The sequence below is a fragment of the Seriola dumerili genome, unplaced genomic scaffold (genome assembly GCF_002260705.1).
Source record: "Seriola dumerili isolate Sdu_G_001 unplaced genomic scaffold, Sdu_1.0 BDQW01000531.1, whole genome shotgun sequence".
NCBI classification, from domain to species: domain Eukaryota; kingdom Metazoa; phylum Chordata; class Actinopteri; order Carangiformes; family Carangidae; genus Seriola; species Seriola dumerili.
In genome coordinates this window covers 641479-663514 of record NW_019174786.1, presented here as the reverse complement: position 1 = coordinate 663514, position 22036 = coordinate 641479, and the positions used below count along the sequence as shown (strand labels likewise).

General features: G+C 40.7%; 1 protein-coding gene across 1 annotated transcript in view; it reads right to left on the bottom strand.

Moving 5' to 3' along the window:
* poln (DNA polymerase nu) overlaps positions 1 to 22036 on the bottom strand; it is a 44387-nt gene extending 22351 nt beyond the window's left edge. The window contains exons 1-13 of the mRNA XM_022764111.1: positions 21704 to 22036; positions 21241 to 21410; positions 20999 to 21111; positions 20439 to 20575; positions 20027 to 20095; positions 19868 to 19928; positions 19400 to 19464; positions 15639 to 15722; positions 15313 to 15408; positions 14797 to 14853; positions 14619 to 14675; positions 13286 to 13351; positions 1959 to 2016 (exon numbers count right to left, since the gene is read on the bottom strand). Coding sequence (XP_022619832.1) covers positions 1959 to 2016; positions 13286 to 13351; positions 14619 to 14675; positions 14797 to 14853; positions 15313 to 15408; positions 15639 to 15722; positions 19400 to 19464; positions 19868 to 19928; positions 20027 to 20095; positions 20439 to 20575; positions 20999 to 21111; positions 21241 to 21410; positions 21704 to 22036 — 1366 coding nt within the window. The remainder of the gene's footprint in view (positions 1 to 1958; positions 2017 to 13285; positions 13352 to 14618; positions 14676 to 14796; positions 14854 to 15312; positions 15409 to 15638; positions 15723 to 19399; positions 19465 to 19867; positions 19929 to 20026; positions 20096 to 20438; positions 20576 to 20998; positions 21112 to 21240; positions 21411 to 21703) is intronic.

Sequence of the window (22036 nt, the reverse complement as noted above, 5' to 3'; positions counted from 1 at the left end):
GGGCTGCAGCAGGGACTGAAGAAGATTTGATGACAAGGGGCTTTGGGAATCTGAGAGAGTGAAGAGCAGAGGTGCTGATGTTAGCACCTATGAATCACTCAAACAGAGAGAGAGAGAGAGAGCGAAAGAAAGATAGAAACAGTGAGAGAGCGGGGGACAGAAATAGAGCTATAAAGCTGAGTGTGGCCGCACTAGCCATGACTGACAGCTGAGTCAATGTGGACTGGCCGTGCCAACAGATGGATGGACTTGTTTTGATGTTTTATTCATTCACAAATGGAGAAATTTTGCTTTTTTTCCCTGTGTTTGGGAAACACTGTCTGCCAGGCTAATCCAGCACCTCTGGAGCAGGAAAGTAATAAGTGAAGCACTCCAGATAAGACTTAATTTCACAAAACCACAACAAGCCATCCTTAATTAGGAGCTGATCGTTTATCAAATGCTGTCTGGGTAATGACACAAAAACATGACATCATAGCTGGATGGACAAAGAGTTCGGTGGATGGATAAGTGGCACGTCAACTTCAGCTGAGATTAAAGTGCAGTCAGGGATTTATCTTGGTCTATCTGAAATAATTTGGCCTGCAGGCTATCTTCTCCATTACATACAGAATGAGCACTGGCCAGCATTTATGTAATTTTTATTTACAAAACCTAATGTGCGGGATTCGTGTAGAAAAGTAATTCTACTGAAATAGAATGTCTCTGTGAGGCAATTGATTTTCCTTCAACAAAGAATACAGGCAAAATAGGCAATATGTCAATGGAAATCAATATAAACTTTAAGAAATATTGATTTAACGTCACCAAACTTTCAAAACAGTGTGGTCAAGGCAGAGCATGTTATTTTAGCTAAATTCTGTCATGCAATATAATTCTATCCTAATATAACTGCTGTGGCGCTCTCAAGCAGCTGTCACACAAAATGAAGAGTCAGGCTGTTTTCCCAAAGTGTTGGAGTGGCACTTTTTATCAAATGATGACTGTGTGCAACAAGGGCAAGGCGAGGTAATTAAAACTTTTACCAGAGGATAAAGTTGCAGCAGTCTTTTGTTTGTTGACTCAGAGGTTGAGAACAGAGAAGGTACAAAAGGAAAAATAATCAAATCTAATGGTGCTAGTTTGATGCTTGTGTATATATGGATAATGTTCTCCCCGAGCTGTCTCGGGAAAGACATTCTGCTCATGAAAGTAAACAGAGATGCTACAGTGCAGTTGAAAGATTGAAAGATGGGCTTGGTGCTCTATGTTGCATACATGATCAGCTAAGCACAGCAGCTCATTTTCTCAGACATTTCAACTGGCTCTGTAACACGGTACACACTAAACAAGGGCCGTTCTCACAATGAATCATGGGACTTGTTAATTCACAGCGCACCATCTTTTTCTGTCCTCATCAAACCAGCATAAGCTTACACCAGGGGGAACAGAGAAACAACTTCCAGGTCCATTTTAAAACACAATATGTCCCATTTAATCTCTTTTAATCCAGCTTTCAGTTTCATTGTCATATCTAAGCATTTTTTAGGCTGCAGACAAAATTGGAAAAATGAAAAATGTTTAATTTTTTGAACTTGCATATCCAGGTACAGCTTTTCTTTCTTTTTTTTTAATATATATATATTATCATCCTAAAATCAAGTAGATGCAACGCAACTTGGAGGAATATACGAACAAGTTAAACATGAGAGAGAGCAGACAAACACAAACACAAAGGAGACACTTTTTAGTGACTGGCCCTTTGCTGCTGCAGAGTTTTACCATCCTCATAAACCCTCTTTACTGGCTCCCTGCTCATCAGTTTCTGTATGCCCAGAGAAACATCTCCTCACACACACAAACACACATCGACATTTATCACTGTCTCCTTCATTCTCCAGACTATGTGGGAGGGGTGTGTGTGGGTGTGTGTGTGTGTGTGTGTGTGTGTGTCTGTGTGTGTTAATGATGCATCTTACCTTTGATATACTGCTTCTTGGTGATTTGAAGTGGTTGTCTTGGCAGGGCCTGGAAGTTCTAGTTTGGGAGAACACACAGTTTGTAAACCAGCTGGAGGGAACTACATCTCTGTGCAGTGTGTAGTTACACATAGTTGGACAGATAAATTATTCCCCAACTGTAGAAACTGTAATCCAGCTCTACACAAGTGAGAAAGGTCAGCTGCATATATCTACAGCCGCTCCCAGCATGCTCCTCTGAGGCTGTAATGAAGGGAAGGGATAAAAAAGAAAAAATGGAGGTGTAGAGGTCACCCTCAGTCGGGTGTATTCGTGTGTGTTAAATCAGAACAATTTCATTCTGCTCCACCAAAAAAAAAAGACTGTTGGGAGCGTCTACAAGTACTGCATGCAATTTCTCATATTAAATGTTACAGACGCTATGTGATACTGGAGAGGGGTACTCCAGCAATTTAGTATCACCCTCCCATAAAGCTGATGGATTTATAAGAGTGAAAATCACAAATCAAAGCAGAAGAGGCTGAATATAGTTCAAGTTGCAAAAACACATGATACAATTTTCAATGATCATCCTTGCCTTGTGAATGCCCACCTCCAATTCTTCTCAAAATCCACACCTTCAGTTTGTAACACAGTCTTTATTCTAAAAATCTATTGTCTCAATACCCAGGCTGAGATAATCCATCATGATGACATCATCGGGGTTATTTTCTCAGACTATACAGAGCTCCTTCAGAGCCACAGAAGACACTGCGTAAGAAATTTCTCAGCCTAAATATTACTCCCTTTCATATCAACACAAATGTAGTGTATGTTGCATCTATTTCCTCATATAGTGTTCAAAGGATATTTTATTATGTTTTCTAGGGCAACCACTTTTTATTTGTAATTTAAACTACTACAAAATAAATTTTAATTATGGACTTTTCAATGTTGATCCGAATTATTAATGACCTTTTGAGACTCTAACATGATATTCCCTTGTAATTTGAAGACCTAAACAGTGTATTGCTGTCTGCAAAATGTTGCTTTTTAACTCAGACTTGCTTTCTGAACCAAACAACTACAAACCACTGTGTAAAGACATAAATGTAAGGGTTTTAAATTAGATGTAAAGGTTAAAGAGTTCCCTCATAATTACACTTTAATACAGTGGAATCACCAAATTCTGGTCTGCTGTCTGCTGTCCTGAATTTTCCCAAATATTCCATGACAAGCAGAGACCCTGTGTAGCATTTACATGGCGCTGGCTGCTTTGCTTGGCTGAGATTAAGAGAAATAGAAAGCCATCCTGAGACTACGGCCAATACAGATCTTTTAAGTTTTCAGACACACGTCTTAAAATAGGAACAGCCTGATGCTCGCTGGGCTCTTGGCCCACCCTGCATCGACCCACAGAGTAATCTAAGATGCTGCTGATATAGACACACACAAACAAAATTACATGTATGCAGTTTTGTTCTGCCTGAAGGAGGAAAAATGGGAATGTGATAAGGCTCACAAGCACACGTGTACACACACACACACACACACACACACAAAGCACAGCATTTGATGGGGAGAAGCGAAAAACAGATTCAGACTCAGCAGTTCCATTTTAATCCCCGTTAATCCCACTGTAACCACCCTTTTAACACACACACACACACACACACACACACACACACACACACACACACACACACACACACACACACACACACACACACACACACACACACACACACACACACACACACACAAACAGCACAAGGTGTGGGTGTGTGTATCAGGAGGATGTCTCACTGTTAAAGGTTATCATCAAGGACATGCAAGACACGTTAATGTATGTGTAGTGTGTACACATGAACACACACAGATACACACAACATTGGTTAACATGGAGAAGGGGGCAGGTGAAGCAAAGGACATGGAAACACGGAAACACAGAAACACACACACACACAAACACAATTACAAAAGTGTCTCCCATCATGGTCACAATCCAAGTGTGTATGTGGTTGGTTTGACCCCACAGAGTGTGCATGGGTTGTGTGTGATCCAGAGAGAGAAAACAGCTCTCTGCTTCCAACACTCATTCATTATTCAGGGGAGAGAGGGAGAGGGTGAGACACAGAGGGAGGGAGAGAGAGAGGGGTAGAGAGGGAGGGAGGGAGGAAGGGAGAGGAGAGGATGTGAAAAGACAGGACTGCAGTGGCAGGGTGTGGACAGTGGAAAGAATACATTAGGGACAAGGCACCAGTCGCTTATGTAGCAATAAGCACACACACACACACACACACACACACACACACACACACACAGGTTCAGTTACAGTACTCCTACAGCAGTACATGAGATACGTGACCTGTGGTGTGTATTCAGGGCAAAGTGAACAGGAACAGGTAAGGGTGCAGGTAATTACAAACGTACGTGTGTGTGTGTGTGTGTGTGTGTGTGTGTGTGTGTGTGATGTGACAGGTGATTCAGCATGTCAGTTGTGAATGTTCAGCTTCCTATCATGCAGTGTTGCAGTGACGGCAGCATAAATCACGATTCGGCACACACACACACACACACACTCATACATATAGTATACAGAGCACACTGAATCGCCTGACAGTCTGTCAGCACACTAGATACTCATTTTCCCAGGGTACAGTCAGATCTCTTTCTTTAACATGCACACGCATTTCTCTGCTATGGCAACACCATGTAGACACAAAAATACACACAGCATGCTGTGCAGCAAAAACAACTAATGCAAATACAAAGACCAGCTAGGATGCTCTAGTCCAAGCTGTGTCAAACTGATCCAAAGTCAGATTGGGTTATTGAATGGGTTATTGAATATAATGGTTTGTGAAGAGGATGTAGCGAAGCACAAACAGTCCATTTAGGAGCCAACTATCTAATTGTTGTTAATACCTTTTGTTGATTATTGTTATGCAAAAGTGACTGGTGCCCTGTGTTCTCATATGTAATCAAAACCCTCAGATGCTTTTAAAGTCAAAGTCAGACGTGAGCATGTGAAATGAGAGAGACAAGAAGAAAGGAAAAGACAAGCGAAGAGATGGAAAGGCGGGAAAAATAGAGGGACGAGGATCAAGAGACAAAAAGAGAAAACAAAGGAAAAGAGAGTCAAAGAATTAAATAGGAGAGATGCAGAGGGACTACAGCGTGCGTCACTGCAGTCTGACAGAGAAAAGATGAATGAGAAATTGTAAAAGATATTAAAGTTGTCCAGGTCAGTTTGCTCTGCTCCCTGCTGACTGTACACTTTAAAACACACACACATACAAACCCTCTCCCCAACACTGGTCAATAATATGCATGAAAACCTCCATGTACACACACACACACACACACACACGCACGCAAATAATCAATGCCTGTCATTCTCAAACACACACACAACATTGTAACAAACCAGCTCAACGTTTGAGACAAGGAGGGGCGACATAAGTCAGGTTAAAATATCAAATAAGTGTTTTATTTATAAGGAAACCAAAATAACTATTTACAAGAGATGACCATAGCATGTGAAGGTGAGTCGCATCAGTGGTGTGTGGAGTGTATGAAAAATGTGGATGTTGTGTTGCGGGTAGAAAAAAAATGTTGAAATGAACCAAAACTTGGCGGCGTGGAGCTGAAGGGAGAGAGAGAGAATGAGAAGGAGCTGGTGTGGAGGTCAAACCAGGTTTCACCACATTACACTAATCACCCTCCTGTCTGCAGGCACCTGCTAAAGAGGACAGGTTTGACAGAGCAACATGAACAAGGCTAGTAATCAATAATGAAGCTATTACACGGACAGACACATATAAATATACTGCAATTAGATTATCACTACTACATCTTCTGTATATCCTGAACAAAAATGTAACTACCAACTGATGATGATGATGATGATGATAATAATAATAATCAAGGTGCTATCACAGCAATTCCAACAATGGCATGACTCACTGGACAAATGCAGCCACTGCATACCCTCCCCAACTCTGACATCAAGAAGCTACATGTCAGATAAGACAAGTGACGACAGCACACGTACTGTATTTGCACAATCACTCACAGGAAGACACAAAAACAATAAGTACATATAGAAGCCACATGCACACACACATACCTCCTGCTCTGTGTGCCGGGTAAGTCATTATCACCCTTACTGTGTCATGAGGAACGGAGCACCAGTTCATTAGTGGACACCGTGGGAGTCAGTCACACTCACATCCTTGTATTTCATTTATTCTTACAAACATACAAGTAGAGGAGCACAAACAGTACAGACATCAAACACAAAGAGTAAGCAGGCAGTCACACTGTGAGTATGGCACATCAACATGCACAGACACACACACAAACAGGCAGGCATAAACAGATACACATGAGCACTTGCACAGGACGGACTCCATTAAATGGCAGCTGATGTTATTGTTCCTCCCCTAATTATATCAAGGTGTGTAAATTATACAGAGCTGACACAAATACTTGTGTATCACCCTCTGTTGCACACATACAAAAACACACAGCATAAATATTCCTAGACTGTCAGACACAATACACAATACACACACACATTGCTTGAAAATATGCCTGGGCCAATGACTGCCAAACACACCAACACACATGCTTGGGTTTTCCCCTCATGGCCTCATTGACTCTGAATGGGCCACTTCATCATGCAGATGTGTTTCCATGTTGTCTTTCAACTACCCAGCAACATTCCTTATTCTCCAATAACAACCCGCTGTTTGTATTCTTTAATGCCCCCCTCATCTTCTAATAAGGACAGACAATAGCCTGATCCTTTTCCTATTGGTCCTTCAGTGGGTCTGCTCAGACCCCACAAGAGCCTGACAATGACGCTTGTTGTGAAAGCACCTGTTAGCAAAGCTGACCCAGGAATTCATGGTTTTAGATTAGCATTGGTTGAAATACTTGTGATGGTTTGGTTAGGGCTAATTCATTTGCAGCTAAGATGCAGATAACTGAACAATCACCGAAAGTAATTATTGTGAAAGGGCAGGATTTTACCAGTGTGCTGAAATGAGTAGCTCCTGCTGGTCCAACAGTGTTTGTTGTTGTTGATGCCTTTTCGGCTGTTCCCATGAGAAGTCGCCACAGCAGATCACCATCTGTATATTTGATTGTGGCATAGGTTTTTACACCAGATATCCTTCTTGATGCAACCTCAGCCTACAGGAGCTGGGGATGAAACCGCCAACTCTCACCTGAACCATGGGCCCCCTGGTCCAACAATTTTTAATTACTGTATATTCAATATGCATTTGCACAGGATTATTTCTCTCCTTAGGAAAGTTCAGTCCAAACACAGTTTCTCAATGTTACACTGTGGTTTTTCTGTAAATGATTTAAAGTCTTTCTAAATCTATGCAGCATCTCTATCTTATTTCGACCACCTAAATGAACCTGGACTGGACTTTCAAAATGCACCTAGATGGTCGTCGCAGGGGCTGATTTTGAAATGAGCTACTGTTTTAGCCTGTCAGGTTGACACCAGGAGCCAGATCCATGACTGAATAAAGGGTCTACATGAGCAGGTCCATAGAACCTGGGTGTGTATTACTGGTATTGTCCTCCTGACCTAGCATTATAGCTGTGCATGCACCCCTAAATTCATGGTAGACCACACACAATGGTCTACTTTCAATACTGTATAAATAGAATTGGCCAAATCAATATTATTAATAAATATAAACTGATTTAGATGGCTACATCAGTGCATCTGGCACTAATTACACACAGTTTGTGAGCGCAAATTGAATGAAAGGCGCACTGCAAATTTGCCCTGTGCTTTCATCAACGTAAATCTGGCCCGCAGAGATACAGAGCGAGTCTCACAGGAGTAATGCCTTGTTAAACAGATGGGGACGACTGAATGACTGTGCTGGTGAGGGATAATTTAATCACACCGAACCAATTTAATGACTAATCACGGAGAACATACAAATACACATGCATGTCTTTATGCACATTCGAAAGCATCCTGGGCTTGAGTGCACACACAAACAGATGCACAGACTACTAAATTATCTCCATTTACGATGCAACCTCAAACACACACACACACACACACACACACACACACACACACACGCCAAAATCCATCTGCTCAGCATGAGGAGAGATCGGCACATCGCCACAAAGCCCACAAATCCCACAGCCAGCTTATCCATTAGTTGGAAAGGTGACTGACTGAAGACCCAGAGTGGAAGGAGTTTCCTGTTGTGAGTTTCTGTCCCTCTGAACTCTGGGATTGCTCCTGGTAGCGGTGCTCAATAAAACCAGTTTATCTATAACAGCGGCCCTGGCTGATTGGTTGATACACTAGGACAGATAGGCGACTCAAGTGGCAATTTAATCTAGCCACTAAACATCTGCAGCTTTTGCCCAAAAGCCAACATCACTATGAAACCTAGGTTTCTGTAAAAATGTATTTGAACAAAATTCAAACCAAATGGATAAACATGAAATATGGATGATTAATGAAAAATAAAAAAGAGGTTTCATGAACAGGGCTCCCACACCTTCTTAAACATCAAATTCAAGGACCCAACACAACATAGTTTGAGTCACAGATCAAGGGTAATTACTGTTAAAACACTAAGAATTTTTATAATGAGATCTAGCAGCTTTACAGAAGCTCACAGACAATTAAGAAGAGAGAGGGGCTTGAATGTGTGAACACTTCTCAGCATGCTGTGTGAGAATGATGGCAGACTATATGGTCACATAGTCACACATGCAGACAGCATATATATATATATATATATTCTTTTTAGATCTTCTGTACAAAAATTCTATTTTTATAATTCAAAATTCAAACACTTTCAATGACCCATGTCTATTTTTAAAAACAAAGCCTTGATTTTTTTTTCTCAAATTCACAAACTTTCAAGGATACCATGGACCCCTGGGAACCCTGCATGAATATTATACTGCACTTTACTATCACTCCTAATAATTAATTATGTACACTAAAATCTGCATACATTATTATTTTTAAATTATTATTTTGATATTTATAGCTTTCTAGCTAAGCTACCAGAGTAGCTAATAGAGCTACGTTACTTTTTATGCTTGTACATCAAGAGAAAGGTTTCTGCATCTCAAAGCGGCCCTCCCTTTCTGTCTCACACAGTGGTAAATAAAATGCTAAATGTATACAATCGTATATGCAAGAAACTGTGCCTGAGTGTGTTTTCAGATGTGTCAGCAGAGAACATGACACACACTTCAGGTAAGTGCTTAGATTTAGATCAGACTTGGGAAGACTTTCTGTAAGTGCAAAACACTTCAGCTTTGATACCACTAAACAAATGATTTGCCATAAACCTAAAAACAACAGAAGGACAGAATGTTTCCACCTGTTTTCTGTGTATTTGCACGAGGGGGTGAGTGAGTTTGACGCACTTGTGGGTGGAATGAGTGTAGAAATCTCTGAGCGCCCTAAAGGACAAAGGCACAAGCTAGGGTGAGAGGAGAGGGACAGAAAGCAGATGATCCAAGGCAATGCACTGCAACAAGGACTCAGCAATGTTGTCTACCCTCTCTGTGCTCCAACATGGAGGTAGAGAGAGGGAGTTCAATCTTATTTCCCTCATTTGGTTTCACTATCACACTATCATGAGTGTTAAATTGTGGGGATGTGTATGTGAGGTAAAGAGAAAAGGAGTGGGCAGAAATAAAGAATGTAGAGAAGGAGAGAACAAGAAAGACATGGGTGTGTACATAAAGAGAGAGAGAGGAGAGAGATAAAGATTAAAATTGAGAAAGAAGGAGAGAGAAAATAGACAAAAGAGAGGAGAAGAACAGACAGAGAATGTATATATGTATATGGAGAAGGGGGAGCTGAGGCTCACAGGCTGCTCATACTTTTGCTTTTAGCAGATAAAAACAGATGAGGCAGAGGAGAAAAGCCCACTTCCCTCTGCAGTGAGACTCACTTCTTACAGCGCTTTAAACACAGTACCAGTCTAATGGCTGTCCTGCTTTAATTCAGGCTCCCCTTTGTTGCTGCAGTCTGGCTTCACCTCAATTGAACCCACAACAGATGAAAGCTAAACCCCACTGCAACACTCCTCATTTGAATATATGTGTGTGTATATGAAATGTGCTGCTGTATGTGTGTGTAGAGTGGTGAGTGGCAGAACACTTCCATTTTCTCCCTTATACCCAACACTACTGTATAAACTGCAGCTTTTCCTCTTCAAAGCAATAAGATGTGACATGTTCTTAATCACTGTGAGTCTACAATTATCTACTGGCACATTCCACTCCACAATAAGATGAGAATAATTATGAGTGAACTTCATTTATATGCTAGAATATCAACTTTAATCTGAGGAAAAAGAGAAAACGACTTAAGGGAGTTGACTCCTCTCCCTTCTGGCTCAATAATGGTGAAATGATCTTTTCATTTTAATCAATCAAGAGTTTCTTTCCATGCTCCAGCACAAACCAAAAGTTTTAATAATTACGACTTGCATTTCTTCCTCTGCAGATTATCAAAATAGTTCCCATTTAATGTTATATATGTAGATCAATTAATTGGATAACCATTTGAATTATTGATATCTGCTAAACTTTTTTTTGTTACCCTACTACTACTTGTTTGTTGTTGTCTACAGTGAAAGCTACTGTGTAAGAGAAACACTGAATACAAACACAAGTCCACAACCACATTTGACATAAGCCAGAATTCACTTTGAACATGAGAGGAGCGAGTGACGCACTCAGCAGTGGCAGTGAGGCAGTGAGAGAAGCAGATAATGTAACCAGCTGGTGTCATTAAGTGGGCATCATGCAGGGCCACCATTTAACCTGGTACTACAGAAAACTATATTACACCACATCACTTAGTACCTCAAAATATTTAGTTTACTCACTTTTATCATAATTTTTATCCTTTCTCCTCATAACAACTATTTTTTACGATATGTCAAACAACATGTCTAGACCTGAATCTGCTAATTTTCCTTTTGACAGTTTTGTGTTCTCTAAAGCTCACATTGAAAACAAATTACAATTATAGCACAATAAACACATGAAAGATCAAACTGGCACGCACACTCCAACACTACACATCAGATACAAGCATCCAAAGGTTTAGTTCAAATGCTCACCCAAATCCCAGAACTGCATGAAAGCAGAGGGAACAGAGCTGTGTTAAATCACAGCCACCCAACAGTCATATATCATTCAGTAGCAGCATGATCAATTCAATGTGTAGCTCACACCGGTCGCAGATCGGTAAGTGAGATTAGAAAAGTTGTCTCCACGGTTGTATATATATATATGTGTGTGTGTGTGTGTGTGTGTGTGCGCGCGCGCGTGTGTGCGCGCGTGTGTGCAACAGAGAGCAGTACTCAGTGACAGACCCACTGGACCCTGACAGCTGGGTAATGTCAAAATGAGCTATCGACCACCCCATACTGGAGGGAGAAAGAGAGAGAGACAGACAGAGAGGCAGCAGGTGATAACCAAGCTGACAAGCATAAAAGAGACAAAGCATTTGTTTGTAGGTCTGTTGTTGATGTATGTATTCTTTAGCACATTGTGTCTGGATGTGTAATAGACTGAGAGGCAAAGAAGATTAAAAGGTACTTTCACTATAACCTCAACTACATAAGGTTCCCTGTACTCCATCCAGAAACATGTATGCAAATACATCACACATCCAACCCAAAAACACCTCTGCCATCTGTGATACAGATAACTCCAATCATAGTGCACAGTTAAAAACTTCCCTCAAAGTAACAAAGATTACTCAGTTCTGCTGTAAAACGTGACGAGTTTTTCTTCTGTCATTATGAGCATAATAAAATCTATGGCCACTGCGCTGTATCTTGGAGTAGGCTGTCTATCCTTATGTTTTACTTCAGCGCTCCAATTCAGAAGATTGATTTTATGACACTTACATGGGGATTAGATCAAGGTCTGAATCAGGTGCATAGCTGGGCTCAGACTTAGTTTTTTGTCCTCCCCCAAACTCCTATTATAAAGCACAATGTTGGTGGTTTTGCATGTTTTAGTCCAATAACAGTTAGCTGCATACATGCATAATGTATCTGTGTTACTGCTGATCACTTTCCAAGGCATACTACAGGTTTTAAAATAGACTTTTAACCATTGTTTTCCATTATTTTCATTGTGGTTCAAGTATCAACTTTCTGCTTGCATCTGCATCACCACATGATAATATGCAACTTTGTGCAACTGGATTTTCATACTGCCCCAATGCAACTGAAATAAATGGATGCCTAGAACCACACAGGGAAATTAAACTGAAAAATGAATGTTACTTTTTGGAGAAAGCGAAGGCAGTAATATAAAATAGTACATGGAGTTTGTGGGGCACTGTGGTTGGTAGTAGTAAACATATGAACAAGTCAGAAAATAAGAATTCAGTGTGCACTATCAAGGAATTATAAATATTTCAGTAGGCCCATTCAACTGTACACCCTCTCTATCAGCCAGACATACTGTGTGTCTGAAAAAGACCCAACCTCATTCATTCTGATGTTTTTAAGACTCAGCTGCTGTCTTTCAAATACAACAACTGTAAACAGACACACTAAAACTGTCATTATTGTTTGTTTGCTCCCCCACACACACACACACACACACACACACAGCTAAGAACTTAGTGGTATGTGTGTGCATGTGTTTGTAACTACTCTGCAGTGGGTTTCTTCAAAAAGTCTCTTTGGTAAGACAGATATGTACAAAGACAGGGAAGAGAAGGGCCAGCAAAGACCAGGGAGGAGAAAAGAAAGAAAAAGAAATCACACAGTGAAAATGATACTGAGATTTTTGAAGGTTATATAAAGGACCTGCTCTTTCGTAGACACTGAACACCCAAACAGCCTCCTTCTGTCATATAGTAAATTGACTTTTTGTTTTGGGACATTGAACATTTGCAAAATCCATATGCATCTGGATATCTTAGATTGAATGGACCAAACTGAGATTAAAGGAGTATCTCTGTCTGAGTAGAAATAGACTGAGTTGTATGTATCCCTCATGCCATTAACTTGCCTAATTTTTACTGAAACATACACTCAGGTTCTTGAGTAAGTGTTAAGTATTGTAGGCATGCACAGAAGCTCTGGCCTGCAGGATAACAAACAGCTAGGTTCAGCCTGCAGTTCAGCACCATGGATAGTTCCACTAACTCAGCACTGTTGTCCTGCTGACAACATATGCAGGGAAGCACGAGCCTGATGAATCAACTTAACCTGTGTAAACTAGTTAAAATATTTAAAAAACAAAGAAATTAAGGCAGGTCGATTGGTAGGGATAGTAAAGTCTATACTTACTGGGTGTTTTGCAGAGATTCTCCCAGTCACAACACTAGTCTGGTACCATGTCGAGGAAATGTAGTTCTGATGAGTTGTTGAGAGACAGACATAAATAAATCAGATACAGAAGTCAATTGACATAACCAACATGTTACCACAGCAACATTTACAGGCAAAAATTAACAATTTTTCCAACCACAATTTTCTTCATAGAATATAAATGTTTCAGTGAGTCAGCTTTGTGATCAGTAATGTTTACATGTAGCTGATTCCCATCCAGTGCAGCCTGGATCCTCATTTCTATCATCTCTCCGATTCTGCTTTTGGACCAACAGGCACAAACAGTGCCATGTGACTGCCTGATATCCACTTTGATCAAACTGTTTGCAGTCTGTGGTGCCAGTGATGTTGGCGCAATAAGCAATGGCAATAATAAGCAATAATGCAACAACACAACTGTGCTCAGGGCTGCTGTTACAGTATGTGATGTAACCCCAACATCTGGTTGCAGCCAAACTTATTAAGCTGACAAATTAGGAAACTATGGTCAACAGTAGCTTACGCCCTGCTGTAGCAAACAAACTTGACTCTGGGCTAAAGGTTTCTTTGGATGATTGCAGTGTAAATAGTTAATTATAATCTACTCTACAACTACTAATAACAGCCTAGTAACCGTAATCACGTGACAAAATCATTTTATGTACAATAACACCCAAATTACCACCAGAAATTTCATATTTGTTTTTGTCAAAAGCACCCTGCTCTAGCTGGGACTTTTGCCTGCACTGTCCAAAAGACCACCAAATGAATCACCACTGTCAGAGGCCAAACAGCTCTAGAGATAGCCAGGCAGACTCATTTGCAGAGTTGAGTAAGCACAGATTGACAAACACAAGCTGCTGCATCCATACAGAGTCAGACGAAGCCCACATGGAGGGACAATCAGACATGGAGCTGCATCTTTGCTCAGCCAGTTCAACACAGCAGGATGGGTTTGTCTAGTAGCATACAAGTACTGCTCTGAAGCATTAATGCAAAACTAAACTGTGAAGTGAAGAAAAACAAAAGCTGTGGGATCTTTTTGAGTCCATGTAGCCTGCAGCAAACTCTCAACTTTTAGTTTCACCCTCTTGTTTTTGCAGTTCCAGCCTCAAGGAGAGAAAAACTAGAGAAACACATATCCCAAAGTGAGCAGAAGAAGAGTTAAGAGTTGTGAAATAGCCTGTTTATTAGACTTGTAAGTCTGTCTGTAAGAAATCCTTTTTGGTGAATGTGCGTGCCAAGAATATGCTTACATTTTAGGTATTCCATTGACAGTTATATAACCGCCTGAAACCAGCTGTAGGCTCACCTTGCTCATCATGCATGAGAGAATCCCATCAACAAAAGTGGACTTGATCTTGTGAACCTGGGAGTAACAATAAAGACATTTTACTGTACAAACAAGGGGAGCATTTTCAGAGAGCTACTGCTTGAATGAGCAAAGCAACCCTTTTTTAAAACAATGTTTCTGACACAACATGACTGACCTGTCTGTACTCTAGAATGATCTTTGGGAGAGGGTGCAGGTCCTGGAGCTGCAACAACTACAACAAATAATACAGAGGAGAGAAAGGATGAGAAGAAATTGTTTATCAAAGAGCTCAATAGCAATTTGAACAAAGATCCAAGCAATTTTGTTTGTGGCAAATCTGTTGTATTGTTTTGTCCTTTTCCCTTTATGTGAAGTTTTGCTAATGTTCGATTGAAACTGCAACTACAGAATAAGTTGGCAAGATGCCTGTCTACCTATTGATTTGTACATACTTACTGTACTCAGCAACTGTTTACCAAATACTAAAAAGCACAGCAATGTGCCAGTATGTGAATTGAGTGTGCATGTGTGATTGTGTATTTATGCGTGTGCCTGTGGATTCATCTGTGTGAATGTGTCAGTGCACATACTGAAACTTAAAAGAAGACTGAGCAGGTTTTCTTAGACTCAACGAGATTTGAGGATCAAATTAACATGTCTGTGTGTTTTTGTGTTTGTGTGTGTGCCGTACTGCAGCTTCTGATGTTGACTGCTGCTGTTTGTTGATGGTCTTGGGAAGTTTCTTCTTCTCGCAGCGCTCATGGAGGCGCAGCTTCTCAAACAGAATCTTCAAACATTGCAAATCCACATTATCCACAAATCCATGACATTGAAACATACACACAACATAGGAAAACACACAGATAGAAACATGTGCAGGAATAGAGTACATATATACTGCATATAAACACACAATAACACATTGGAAACATTTCAGGCATTTTCACACAGAAACTGGTGAAGTCCTTGCAATATTAAAATTCAGGATCAGGAAAATAGACACATAAAGGTACACACTGTTCGTAGCTGAGTGTTGCTGGTGACCAGGAATATTTGCCCTGCTGCTCGGTGGGCCTCCTGCTCCAACTGCTTCATCTTAGTCTGGTAGAGACAGAGACAGACAGAGAGACAGACAGTGTAAGGAGTAAATCAGACTGGGCCTATGTAGATTTTTTTTTTTTACATGAACCAAAAAGCCTACTTAGCCTATCAGTACTTACTGATTGTTAAAAGGTCAAAGTCAGACTATTAACATCATTCAGTTACTCAACCAATGTGCTATGTGCTGTACAAAGTGCATGTAACAACAAATACTAATTAGAACTTGTTGAACCAGAGCAGTACATTATACTATGCCTCTATCAATGAGTCAAAAATATGTGTGTGGTTATGTAACATTTGTGGCTACTGTTCTACACAATTCACAAAAAGCAATCACCTGGGCCGTACAGTGCATGTGAAGCTTGTTTTACAATGACAACAGTAGTTCATCTTTACAGTAAAGTCAGAGTACATGTTTAGATTCAAGGAGTTTAATTACAAAATGCTATTATTAATGATACTTTCTGACATTAACATAATACTAATTTATTCATTTCGAAAATAAAGCTGAATGATTGCACTGCGCTTTTTTCTACGTCTAGTCTTTGCAAAATATGTCAAAAGTTTTTTGTCATGTAATGTTTTTACTTTCATGCCAGGTGCTGTTTATCAAAAGCAAGGAACATTTAATTCCATAAAAACATTTTATATCTTTGTCAGACTTTTTCCAGATTAGCAGCTCTATCCCTCAGTGGGTATAAAGCCAATTAAAATGTAAGGAGACAGCAGAGTATTTACGCCAATTTGATGGGATAACACAGTTCAGCAGCCGAGTGACTGTTGGTTTGGCAAAAACTTTTCAAGACAAGTAAAGTGTCAAACACATTTTGCAGACCTGAGCATGAACCCTGCAGTAAAGCTGTGGAGGTTATTTGAGGCCAGAACTGTTAATATGTGTAAGACAGAACTTGTCTCATTTCTCCGTCCCTTCAATGGCCAAAGGCAAAGCACTCTGTTAATCTGTCTAATGCACACATCAGTCACACAGCAAGCGCATTAAACTCACACACAAACGAAAAATGGCATTAGCTCAAACTAAGCTGAAACACACACCCATATATACATATAAATGCGACAGCATAAAGATACATACAACTACAGAAGTACACACTTTCAGTCAGACATACTGAATCTTTAAGAACCAGAGAGGCAGACAGGGTTTAATGACTGCTGTGATAATCCAGTGAAAATATGGAAAAAAACTTTGTTTTTCAGGACAGACAGCATGATAACCACAGCAAGAAAGAGGACGAAAAATGGTTGTGGGAAAGAGAGGGAAAGAGAAAGTACAATCAAAAGAAAGGTAGAGAGAAAAAAGAGGCTATGATGAATAATAGGAAGAAAAGAGAGAAGGGACGTGGGAAGGGAAAAGGGAAAGGAAGCAAGGAAAGTAAAGGCACTTGATGAAAATGGAAGGCCAAAAGCCTATGTCCCAGAGAGACAAAGATAATGATGAAAAGTAAATAAGGAAGATGAAGAAAAGTGAATGAGGGGAAAAGGTGAGCAAGTGACAGTTAAACAGATTCCTGCCCATACAATATTGAGTCCAAACATTGGTTTTATTGGGGTTTTTTTTGTTTACGATTGGGGTGACACTCACACACCAGCAGCTCATTTCAAGTCTAACTGAAGCAGAGAACACTTTTAACAACTTGAAAGTTGAACAAGAGAGCGAGGGGAGAGACACGGACGAGAATAGAAAAACAAAAGGGAGGGGAGAGGTTGAGGTGGGGTGATGAAATAAGAGACAACAGACAGAAAGAGGAACAGATTGACAGACTGGGTAACATAGTCAAGGACATAGAAAATTTGTGAGTGAAATGGTTGTAAAACATTGAAATGTGACAGTGGCTAGATGGGAAAAGGATGAGAGGAAAAAACCGAAATGGTGTGAAAAAAAGATGAGGAGTGAGTGAACAGCAGCAGGGAAGGCTGGGGCTAGACCTTGATAGAAAATGGCATTTGCAACAAACAGACATCAGTCAGACAAGTGAGACAGTTAGACAGACCGAATTTGACAGCATGATGGGCAGAAGCGGGAGAGACGACAGTGGCAGAAAGAGCAATAAAGGAGAGGAGGGTCGAGACAGGAAGACAAACACAGGGATAGATTTAAAGAGACAGAGAGAGAGAGGGAGGAGAGAAAGAGAAGAGGAAAAAGTCTAGGATCTGGCAGACAACTTCCAAAATATTTTCTCTCTCTCTCACTCAGCGCCCAGAGCAGGCTCCAGACTGCCTCATCAATATTGGATGCTAGCCCCTTAGTACTATGTCTGACACACAACCACACACACATACACACACAGAGCGGGTATGGCAGGGAGCTAATATTGCAAGACAATATTCTGGATCATCACATTAGGATTAGTCATTGCATCATTTCAGTTTGATTCTGACATGATAGATGCCTAATCTAATCTGATCTGAATAGTGATGCCTGGAAAACACAGACAGAAGGTGAAAAAGGGTTTATTAAGTGGCGTCTGTCCAGCTGATTTTTGATAATACTGGCTGAAAAGACGAGAGAGCATGTGAGCATGTTTGTAAGATGCAGCCTGACAGACAGGAGGGATCCTCTGCTTGGTGTTCAGACAGGTGAACTTGACAGCGCAGATAAAAAGAAATCCAACACGACAGAGTGGGGACATGCGTGGCTGCGCTAACAGGCACATATTATAAAAGCACAAGCACACACACACACACACAACTCTGCAGCAGTCTGCAAAAACTTCACTGCCTCAGTATGTGTGTATGTTGGCAGAGGCAGACAGCGTTGCTCCTTCCTGCAGCACAGCCTCTTGAAGGAAAAAGACATCCATCCTATTTATAGTAACACGACAAGATACCAACTCTCTCCACAACAACACCCCTGCTGGCTCTTGCAAGAGTTGGAAGTGGGTTTAAAAGTGTGTGTCTCTATGACCGCCCGCAAAACTGATTATGAACATGTGTGTATTTCTGAGCATGCGTGTGTCGACAACATCTGTGCGTCTGTCTTTGTGTGTCCATGATCAGTCTCAAATGCAGTCTCTAGAATTGGCTTTTATCTGCATGTAAACAGGACAGGTCCCCAGAGGACGTCCACCCACCACCTCACTAATCCTACCCAGAAGAAGAAAAAGAGAAATTCTATTTCTTTTTCCTTCTCGCGCTCTTTTTCCTGAGGACTCCAGTTTTTCACATCCTCCCACTCTTTTGCTACGTGCTTTCTTCCAGTAGAAAATTCTGACTGTCTCAAGATCAGTTTATGCCTACAGTTTTTTTTTGTGTTTCTTATTAAAAAAAAGAAAGAAATATACATAGAATACTGTTGCGAACACTAGCTAAAGCATTGACCCACTTTAATCTCAGACCTGTGCTGCTGCAGTATTTCACTTTAAACAAGGCAGCCAATTCGATCTAAATTAAATTACGTTAAGTTAACCTATCTTTAAATCACACTGAGCAGAGTTTATATATGTATACACTGCTCATGTTCCACTGTTGTGTTCTGGTGGGAAATTAACATTAACCACGGGGCACGTGCTGATAATTCCTGGCTGTGGGAGATACGTTTGTTTACCCCGCCAGCAGCCATATGAAAATATATGCTCTATTTATTAATAACACTGATCCACTGGCCATAGTATTCAAATTACAACAAGGGTTTGTTTTTCTGCACTGATGTGCTGTCTTACCCCCAGCAGGTCTGAAGTTCTCTTAAGAGCCTCTTTGTCTACATGGATGTGATGGCTCTCCATGGCTGAAACAACACAGACTTTTACTATTCACAAAACCAGCAGTGAACTACTGAGAATAGAGTTAACGACAGAAACCTGGTTTGAATGTTAACATGAAAGAACATAGTGACATCAAAGTGAAAACAGGAAGCAGCAATCTTGTTCAAATTTATAGTTGACTTAGAGCATTGTATTATATCATCTCTCAGCCACAGCTTCAACTAACACAGCGACTCAAATTCATATGGTATAAATATCAAGTATAAATGGAGGATATAATCAGCCAATGCTGCATGCTTATCTGTCCTTACACAAATCGGTCACGGCTGGTACTTTATTTAATTAGTCAGGGGCATTCATGGATATTTTTTCCCCACCACAAATGCACCGCATCAGGGTTGAAATGGAAAATTAAGTGGTCCTCACCTGCCAGGACAGGAATCATATTCAGCTCCATGTCTGAGTAAAGCTCCCACAGCCCCTTGCTCTGGACACACAAACAGTGAGTAAATCAGTCTGTGTCAACTGAATGTACTGATGCATGTGAGTGAGTGTGTGAGTGGGTTTGTAGGTGCATTTGCTAACCTGTAGTTTAGAGCATAGCTCCATATTCAGCCAGTAAAGTGAAGAGAGACCAGAGATGACCTGAGAAACCTGAGAGAGAGACAGATAGACAAACATGGAGAAAGAGAGTAGATGAGGAGTAACATATGGTACTGAGTTTGCTTTCTAGAAGAAGATTTTGTAGAATTACATCTTCTTGTTTTCAGAGATGAACAGGTGGTCCAGGTACTTGGGAATTGGTGTTTAAATGGAGTATGAAATATCTTAAAGGGCTCTCTATCCTTCCAAGGACAGATTTCTGAACATTTACAGCCACTGTCTATTCTATTCTGTCTATATAGAGGGGAAGTATTGACTTAAGTCCACCATGTTGTCCTTCAAGACACTGAAATCAAGAATTTACTGGGATCAATAAATTCACATTTTAACTAACCTTCTTGGTGCCCAGGGCAGGTGTTGTACTGGGTCTTTTGTAGTGTTTATTGAGAAGATCCTGGTAGCAAGAGAAGGGATGTACAGGATCTAGTAGCCACCCTGACACCTGTGGGTCCTGGATACGACAGCCTAACACTGGACAGAGAGGAAAGCTCTTTATGAATTTAAACAGTATTCAAAGATCTGTACAATACAGTGATTAAAATGTTTGCTGCAGGAGTATTCAGCCACTCCTGCAGCAATCAGACACTTGGTCAGTGAATGTTTCGATTCTCATTTTCTCCTGTGAAAACTTGTCATTACTGAAATCCATTGTCATCAAAATAATTCAAGCTGTAGCTGCTGCTGTTTGTGGAAACTGCCAGACTTCTCTTGAATAATGTTTTATTTTTACACCAATCCTTTGTGCTTTGGATGATTACACTCAGTGGAATAAAGAAATACTGCGAAGAAACCACAAACATTTAACAGCCACCTTTCAAGCCAAAGAACTAGATCTGCATGACTGTATGTACGTGTTAGTACGTGTTCATGTGCATGTTTGTATGTGTGTTATGCCTTGTTTCCAGTCGAGGTCTCGTTTGTAAAACTGCAGAGCTGTACGTAGCAAATCCTTGGCTTTATAGCACACCACCAGTTGAGATCTTGATAGTACCTGTAGCAGCATATCTCTATGGGACATACACCCACACACACGCATTATACATAACATGCATAAGCACAAATGGACGTACATTCATCATCATATTCACTATCACATCTCTCTCATTCTCATACAACAAACATATACACTTGCACACCTAGTAAAGAGTTCCTGGCTCTGATGTGTGTGTTGTTGGGCCCATGCAGGTGTCCGCTCTAGTTTTAAATAGACCAGACTGTCGTTTGGCCCAACAGAGTCCTCTGGTGTGCTGCCATCAAGATCGTTCTTCATCAGTACGAGGAGGCCACACACTGGCAGAGTGAGCTTCTATATCAAGGATCAGAGCAAATGGTTAATGAAGCAGTAATGCGGGAGAGAAGAACAGTTTACACTAATCTTACAACAGCTGGGAAAGTAAAGTAGCATGTTGTACAAGTTTTAAATGCAACTCAGTCAATTTGAAATAAGAACCTGACCGACAGTGTATTGCTTAATGTTACCTAGAGCCTTGTGTTCATATATGCTATAAACATTATAAATTCTACTCTATTATTCTTGTGACAGCTCCTTGGTTATAGTTTCCAGATGATACTGGCCTCCTGTCCCCCAGCTCTGCTCACCTGTTCTGGGTCTAACTGAGTGGTTCCGTCCTGATACACCATGGTGAGCACCAGTGTCTTGGCCTGCCCAGCTTTTTCGAGCATCTTCATCTTCTCATCGGCGTTCAGCTTCCCAGAATCCTTTACTCTGGAGTCTGACGTCAGGGTTTCAGTCAGATATCCAGCTGTAGATTGGGGCTTACCAGTTTTGGCCAATTCATGGAATGTTTTTGACCCATCTGTGTCATGGTCAGGCCCAGATTTGGCCTGCTTGTGCTTGGGTGTTTTGCAGGTCACAGAGTGTGGGGTCTGTTTGGAAACTGTCCTGGTGGATTCATGGCACCTTTCTTCCAT